This window comes from Magnolia sinica, chromosome 9 (assembly GCF_029962835.1).
Source record: "Magnolia sinica isolate HGM2019 chromosome 9, MsV1, whole genome shotgun sequence".
NCBI classification, from domain to species: Eukaryota; Viridiplantae; Streptophyta; class Magnoliopsida; order Magnoliales; family Magnoliaceae; genus Magnolia; species Magnolia sinica.
The window spans coordinates 61,682,303-61,690,647 of record NC_080581.1 but is presented as its reverse complement, the minus strand read 5'-3'; the positions used below and the strand labels follow the sequence as shown (position 1 = coordinate 61,690,647).

At 43.3% G+C, this 8,345-nt stretch overlaps 1 protein-coding gene across 7 annotated transcripts; it reads left to right on the top strand.

Annotated features, from left to right (window-relative positions):
- The first annotated feature begins 296 nt into the window (after positions 1-296).
- Positions 297-8,235, top strand: LOC131255513 (uncharacterized). 7 transcript variants are annotated; one of them, XR_009176109.1, is made up of 5 exons: positions 297-822; positions 4,905-6,688; positions 6,825-6,991; positions 7,069-7,332; positions 7,497-8,235. XR_009176109.1 is itself a non-coding variant. In XM_058256257.1 (5 exons), exons 4-5 carry the CDS (start codon positions 7,285-7,287, stop codon positions 8,178-8,180), a joined length of 702 nt encoding a protein of 233 aa, XP_058112240.1. In that variant the 5' UTR covers positions 362-822; positions 4,905-6,688; positions 6,825-6,991; positions 7,157-7,284; the 3' UTR covers positions 8,181-8,228. The 7 variants fall into 7 exon arrangements, 5 of the variants coding, with proteins under 5 accessions (XP_058112238.1, XP_058112237.1, XP_058112240.1 ...); XR_009176110.1 differs by having other exon boundaries at positions 305-822; positions 7,069-7,244; XM_058256257.1 differs by having other exon boundaries at positions 362-822; positions 7,157-7,302; positions 7,497-8,228.
- Positions 8,236-8,345: the final 110 nt, after the last annotated feature.

Below are 8,345 nucleotides of genomic sequence, written 5' to 3'. Positions count from 1 at the left end.
CTCTCTCTCTCTCTCTCTCTTCCTACAGATCTCTCCTGCCTCTCTTTTCCTGCCGATCTCTCTCTCTTCCTTGCTCGATCCTGTTGCCGACCGCCCTACCCACGCACGCCCTCTTGCTCTCTCTAAATCTGTGGTTGAAGAACTAAATCTCCAGGAACATTGAGGTATCTCTCTCTCTCTCAATCTCTCTCAATCTCAATTTCGATTTAGGTTTTTTCGGATTTTAGGGTGGAACAGAAAAAACTCTATTCTCGGAGGAATGTCATTCGTCCATCATGGGGATATAGACATTATACTCTTTAAGGTTTGATGGGTGGCCCATATGGTACTAGGTGATACCTAAGTAAAAATTGCACCGTATGAACTCCACAGAACGATCCTTTGAATCCTGTATCCTTAATGGTTTCAAACACCTCTCTCTCTTATCTGGTAATGCCTTGTTGTAATGGTTGAATATTAACTAACAACATCATGCTACCAATGACTGCTTTGATCCTAACAATGCTCGGAGCATTGAGTTCTTGAGTCTTGACACAATAAGGCAAGAGATAGGTTTTATACCAAGGAAGCTGGCAGATCTTCAAGTCGCAAGTATCTTATGCTATCTCTTGTTGAAATCTGTTTGTCTTGTGAAAATCCTCAGGTCCTCCTCTGTTTTAGGTTACTCTAAATAGCCAGGCTACTTTTGCATCATTAGATTTTTGGGTGATGGCTTCATTAACGAGGATAATTCCATCCACCTACCTTGGCAATGCCCATCTGGTATTTGCACATTGACTTTAGGATCACCTTCTCCCTTTGGGAGTCTGGGTAGTGGGTAATGTAAGACCCGCATCCTAGACCGTACCATTCCGTGGACTTCCGCGGTCTTCCCAGTCAAATTCTAGCAACCTTCGATCCTTAACTGGTATTTGCGTATGACCCTGAGTCACATGCTGTCAACCCGAGCCGACTTGACCCGAGACTTGTACCCTAGCGACCGTGCTGTCGTCGCGGTTATGATGCCTCGACTCGCGGGCTGATCGGATAACCTGGTCAGGAGATGTGGGTCCGCGTTCGGTGCGAGGAAAACGCCGCGCGTGTGAATTCCGAGAGAATCTCTACGACTCATCACATCAATCAATCAATCCCATTATGTCAAGTACATGTCAAGCACACATCACCTCACACCCTTTCCCAAGCAACCTCCAAAGTCAAAAGTTTCTTAAACCACCCATACCTTTCTTACACAATCTACCACAAAAGTCAAAAAGGCTCTTACACACCCATCTCTCTCTCTCTCATCCATCACTCTATCACATCTCCCTCTTTACAACCATCTCTCCCATTTCTCAACTCATTTTCCCAAGCAAGAGAAAGCCTCACACGTCCAAGCTCTTTCCCTTCTCCATGAGAACTTTGTGTGTGGCCCACTTCCTCCCCTCTCATCTCCCATCTCAACCATCAAAAATCCATCTCCTCCGTTCGGATCGAAGCTAAGGAGCAAAGGAAGCCAAGGGAGAAAGAAGAAGGCGGTGGGTAATTTTGAATTTTTTCTTTCATTCATTTGTTTGATTTAAGGGTCTATATCTATTGGGACCCACCTTTATGTAGGCTTTGTATCAAAGAGGGGCTCATAGTGGCGGGGCCCCTCCATCTTCGCCGATGTCTCTCTCTCTCTCTTGCGTATGATGGCTTGTGGCCCACCTTGATGCATAAGATCATCCACCCTGTCCACCCATCCAAAACAGTGTGGCCCACCTTGATCATGCCGTTTAATCGGCGTCATTCACCCGTTTTATCTAGGTCATCCAGTGGGCCTAGAGGATAAGAAACACAAATATTAAGATCAAGTGGGCCACGTCTGTGTGGAACCCACCTTGATTTGTACGTGAACCCAGTCCATCTAGCATCCCTAGACGCTGGACGTGTTCACTGGAGTGTAAGCCGACAATGAGGTGTACTCACAGCAAGCATTTGATTTTTTTGGCTTTTGGGTGGGCCACTTGTACAAGCCCCACCCTGATGTGCGGAGTCAATCCATGTCGTTCATCCTTTTTCCCAACTCATTTTAGGCGTTGAGCCGAAAAATGAAGCTGATCTGCTAATCAGGTGGGCCATACCATAGAAAACTGTGTTTCCTACCATTCAAGGTTAGTAGGACCCACCTTTCTGTTTCTACATGCCAAACATGCCGAATATTGGACTTTTTTGGTGTATTTTGAGTCCTAGAACCCAATGGGTGGAGTGGATTCTTAAGACGCGGGCCCCACAGGGAAATACCTCAGGAAAACAATATATATATATATATATATATATATATATATGAAAATGCATGCAAGCAGGCGCTGCTGCTATCAGCGCGTGCAGGCCTGCTACGCTGACGGACAGGCGGACGGGCAAGCAAACCCACGGCCCCAGCCGTGGACCCCATCGTGATGTGGGTTGGGCGATCCACACCGTGCATCTGGTGGGCCTCATTTTGGGCGGTGGGCCCCTCGAAAATCAGCCTCATCCGAAGCTCAGGTGGCCCACACGTTAGGAAACAGTGAGGTTGAGAGTCTGCCATTGAACCCTTTTGGGCGTCCACAAGTTGTGTGGCATTTTTTTTTGAAATTTGTTTTTCCTCTTCACCAGGGTCCGTGGGACCCATTTACATCACCCATCCATTGGATGGGCCACACCTTAGCGCGTGTGATGGTGGAACCCACCCTACATGTGGGGATAGCCCCTTACGTGTGTGATTGTCCAGGCCGTCCAGGGCCTGGACATCAGATATTTTATAAATGTATATTATACTATATATTATATATTATATATTATATACTATATTATATATACAGGGTGGTGGGTCTTACGTGGGACCCACCTTTGCCTTCCTAGTGCAACCAGCTGCATGAACAACAGCTATGTGGCTGCTCCTCTTGACAGCAGCCAGCCCGCAAGCCCCACGTTGATGTGTGTATTTTACACCATTCATTGTTTGAATGATGGGGTCCACCATGATGCATACGTTGTATCCAAACCGTCCAACCATATTGTTATATCATTTTCATGGCATGAGCGAAAGGATGGGTTAGATCTAAAGTTCAAGTGGACCCCACCATTTAAATAGTGGACCGTGACATCCACCGTTCAAACTCCTAAGGGCCACGGTAGTTTCCAATTAGGTTGATAATTATTTTTCATTTCATCTATCTCTATGATAACTTATGAATAGGTCGGATCTCAAATACATAAGGGTGGGCCCGATTTGATATACATTTGGCCCATTTGACTCGGCCCATTTAAATCAACCCATTGATTCGGCCCTTTTGGACTAGGCCCGATGTGATGTACTTGGGGCCTAGTTGGTTAAGCCGATGTGATATATAAGGCCTGTTGTTGAGGCCCACCTGATATACATAAGGCCCATGTTATGCGGCCCATTTGTTGTATCTAAGGCCCATGGGTTGAGGCCCAATTGGATGTACATAAGTCTATTACAAAATGTGACTCTACCATGGTTTGTGTAATAATGTTTATGACGGTCATACGTTGGGAGCAATGTTGGTTTGACGTCCACATTATAAGAATAATGTTGGTTAAATGTCCGCATTATAATTCTCCCTAGGGCCCATTATTAGGCCCATACTTGTAGGCCGTCTAGGCCCATCTTCGTTATGAACAACATCCATCACCATATAACATGTTTAGTATAGTTCCATGATTCATGATCATACGCATCATATGTATGCTTAATATGAGAAGTGATTGATCATAGCATATGCCTTCGGGCAGATTGTTTAGGGGCTCCCGAATGGGCGGTGTTGCCCTACATAAGCGCACGATATGCGCAGGATTACTGCATAACTGGATAGTGTGATTCATGTATTTCGCATTGTGTGACATATTTACTATACGCCCTAGCGACATCAGGGCTGTAGCCTCCACAGGCATATCGTGGTTGGCAGATTGGATACCAGAAATCTTATTCTACATGGAGTGCTATAGATATCCCTGGGTGAAAGTCCTTAAATCCTTATGGTACCAAGAGATTGCTCCAACGTCTAGACCGAGTGGGTACATGAGCGCCAAGTGCCGAATACCAGATGACCGTGCTTTCCATTGTGTCGTGGTCGGTTGGAAGGGGGTGCGGCCTTATCCGCCTGAGAGGAGGGGGCAAAGCTAGGCTGAGTTTGACCAACTCAAGGAATGAATCTGCTATCGACGAGCCGAGCCTGATATTGGCAGGCAGATAGTGAGGTCTTTTCCACTCACCTTATTTCGCGCGATGGGGCGGTAATCTGGTTCGGAGTGTACTAGACCCCGGTAATATCCCAGAGTTAAGCTGTATTGATATGTGGACTTAGATGAGGATTCGTATGCTTGAGTTTGCATCTCTCATCGCATGGCCTTGGTATGGCCGATATCATTCATGCCTTGCATCGCATAGCCTTGGTACGGCAAATGGTATTCATGTATTCATCAGCATGTTCTGCATTACTCTGATACTGCATAATTGTATTACTACCTTGCGCACACACTTTCACCGCCCTCTAAGCTTTCCATAAGCTTATGCACGACCGTTGCGTGCAGGTGACGTTGGACTGCAGCAGCGCTGAGGCAGGAGCGCATAGCAGATCATCTTGAAGCTTTTTGTCCATTATCATTGTATTTCCCTTTATGCTCATTGTACTTGTAAAGTTTTGATCATAGTGGAAATGTGATGAAGTTTTTGGTTGTTGTTTGTGGGTTATACCTTTGGTTATGCTTGTTACGAATCAAACTGATGTTGAAAATCCTCCTTTTAGCATCGTAGGATCGGAACCTGGCGAATGGGCAAAGGGAGCCGAGAATGGGGTTCTACGGAGGCTGTCGGCGCCGGATTTGGCGATCGGGAATTTTGTGAGCCCGGTTTCCGAGTTTGGGGCGTCACAGGTAAGGCTTCAGGAAATTTGACAAAGAGACCAGAAAAAACTACTGAGAGTCACTAAGGATGCCCGATGTAATTTTCTTGGAAATAATGCAAGGGAGGTTGTTTCAATGTGTTTGGTTAAGAATTGATATAACTGAATGCGTTCTTATAAATCTGGAACCAATTTTGTCATTAAAATAATAAAATAGAATTTCCCCTTCCTGTAGTGGTTAAGATGATTCTATGAAAATGGGATGAAGAGAAGTGGCTCATTGGTACGAGCATCATATGGACGAGTTGATGGAGAAACTTCTTATAAGGTCCACTTGGCATGCGTCATCCAGATGTGCGGATAGTGGTGTTTGGGTATAGTTATATTATGATGATTAAAGTTATGACTCTTTGAAAAACAATTACGGTTATGATGACAATGAATATATGGTGTTTGGTAGTGCAACTACCTATCCATATAAGCATGTGTGGATAGTGCAAAGCTTTTTAATACTGGATACTTTCTCACGTGTCTGCATGTGTGGGAGGATGAGTGCAATTTTTTGGTCATGCTCCGCCATTTTGTATGGTCCTGATGTCCTGATTGTCTTATAATCATGACACGTCCAGTTTTTAAGTGCATGTGCATCAACCATCCTACTCCAACCATTGTATTCCCTTTCCTTGTAAAATCGAAATCTACAGTGACTTGCATAGGCGGAATGTGGTAGGTGTATAGAGGTGCCTACTCCAGTACTGCTGATTTGGGGGGTAATAATTTGTGTATAGAAGGCCCACAGCATACATCAGATGAGCAACCCCATGTTTTGTACTGATCCCAAAAGTAAAGACCAATCGAAACCCATAAGGACCAAATCAAAGGGAACAGTGTGCAATCGTGCCTATCTAAATTCACATGGTGGGCCCACCTTAATTTTGGAATATCTTGATTTTTTGAGTGTCCTTCGATCTTAGTAGTACACATCAAATGAATGAATTAGATGGCAAATGCATGCCACAGTGGGCCTCGCACAAGTAATGGTAGGCATGACCACCCCAACTCTTCTCTGTGGTCCAGTCCACTTGAGTTTTGGATGAGCCTGGTTTTTTGGGCTGCATGGTTAACATGATTCTGCACACCTGATAAACAGTGTGGATCTCATGTACATTACCTCCCTTCACATGGCTATGCAAGGCATGCTAAATGGACTTATCAAAATAGCTGGATTGGCTTTTTTCTTTGAATCCAGCAGTCAGCATGGTGCAGCTATTAACACCGGAGAAAATAGGCGTGAAGTAGTGCTATTTTGCTAACTACGCTAAGAGAATAGTGTATTAAGGCACCAAAACAAAATTATATATGCAGATGGCCCTATGTTTGTGCTAACAGCACTATAATGCACACTAAACGGGCCCATAAAGTATAACTAGAAAGTTCTCAGTATGTTATATGATTTGCCTTTTTCAAATGTCGATGTTTATCTTCTTTTGATTCTTTTTTATCTTTATCAATATTCTAACAGTCATGGGGTACTTCAATCCTTAATGACTTTGGTCCTTGGAGGATGGTTTCTGATAGTTTGGGTACATTAGAGGACGGCGATTCTTTTCTACTCGCTGGTCTGCTTAGTTTTCCGTGGAAGGATGTTGCCGTGTGTAGATGTCAATTTTGGGAAGTACTTTACCTCTTTGGTCTGATGATGCTGACCATAAGAAATTACTTGCTAATATGTATCACGATGATATTGGATAATACAATGCATTTCCGAGCTTGCAGGGAGGATGCCTAATTTACTTCATTTGCATCTCGCACAGCGACGAGTAAGAAGCTTTTTACCTATTCTCTGTACTTCATTTGTCTGCAGTGAATTGCTTGTTTATAACCTAGCACATGCATTTTGAAGTGACATGTTAAAATGTAAATTTGATTTAAGATTTTCTATTTCCCATTGTGCAGAAACAAACAAAGCATCAGATTTTGCAGTTGGTGGCACTTGTCAAGCTGTTGCATTTTCATATGGAAGCACCTGTGCTTCTGGTGGAATGAAGAATTCTGATCCTGGGTTGGAATTTACTGGTTTCCATCCACCATTCCCTGTGCCTGAAAGCCTAGTAAACAACCTGGTGAGTACACCCGTAAATATATGTTTTTTCACTGGATATATTTGTTTTGCATATAACCTAGGTTATTTTGTTTGTAGATTGCTACTAATGCCTCTTCAAGCTGGTCATATGATAATATTCCAAGACAAGTGTGTTATTCTAAGGCTTACTATGTCTAAGTTTCAGATGCTTGGAGCAGCAATGAAGTTCTGACCTAAGGTTGCCATTTGTGGGACCTAGTTTCCTTGTTTCATGACCAAAAAGGACAGTGCAGGTGGGATTAGAATGATAGAATTGGATCACTCTATGAAGAGATGTCATCTGGACGATCAGTTTAGTGCAATTGGGATGAACTATTCTTTGTAAACTTCATGCTTCTCGTTCTTTTTACTTGCATCAGAATATCCTGAGAACCAATGCATCTCTTTTGAAATGATTTAGTACGAACTGTAAGAATTGAATACTATGATTATCTAAAATGCTGCCATTGTTGATAGCAATGCTTTTTTCTTGTTTGTTTTTGCAGCCTTCTACAGAGCAGGTGCACCAGATCATTACAAGAACTGCTACATTTGTCAGTGAACATGGAGGACAGTCAGAAATTGTCTTGAGGGTGAAACAGGGAGACAACCCAACATTTGGGTTTCTGATTCCTCACCACCATCTTCATGTTTACTTCAGATTCCTTGTTGAACACCAGGAACTTTTGAAAGCGGAAACAGATCTTAAACCTCCAGATGAAGAGAAGGTTGAGAGTGGACAGAATCAAGCAGGTGGTATTGCAGGTGGGGCGTTGTCACTGCTCAGATCCATATATGGATCTGGTGAGGATGAGGATGGTGCACTTCAAATTGTGTCAGAATCTAAAGAAACGGAGCCTGGTAATTCTGTTGATGCTGTCAATATTCTCTTCTCACATGGATCAAATCAAGCAGAATCTTCTACCTATTTGGCTGTGGAAAATGAGGCAGCTATCAAGCACCTCTCTGTTGCTTCCAATAAAAAAGCCTCATCACCCAAAAGGAGTCCTTGTGTTACTGCAGTCTCTGTTGGTACTAATAGCAAGAAAAGAGAAACTGAAACCTTTGGTTCAATTCATTTTTCTGTGGATAAGCTGCATACTCCTATGTTGAGCATGTCTGACGTTGAAGAACCTTTCATTTTGGAGCCTCCATCGTCCATAAAACAAGCTGTAGACAAAATAGCTTAATTTATTCTGAGAAATGGGAGAGGGTTTGAAGCAGTCCTTGAAATTCATGTGGTCTGTGGGAACCTGTTTTGCAGGTTAATCTTTTAGACTTTTATATGCAATTTACCTTTTAAGTATTGTTAGGCACTGATGAGATCAGCAATACAGTAAGATAAGATTAAGGTC

Bases quoted from the DNA above. Each gene is read 5' to 3' on its own strand.
- LOC131255513 (XM_058256255.1), top strand. From the start codon at position 6,911: ATGAAGAATTCTGATCCTGGGTTGGAATTTACTGGTTTCCATCCACCA. The intron at 6,992-7,496 runs GTGAGTACACCC...TTGTTTTTGCAG, and splicing joins AAAGCCTAGTAAACAACCTG to CCTTCTACAGAGCAGGTGCA.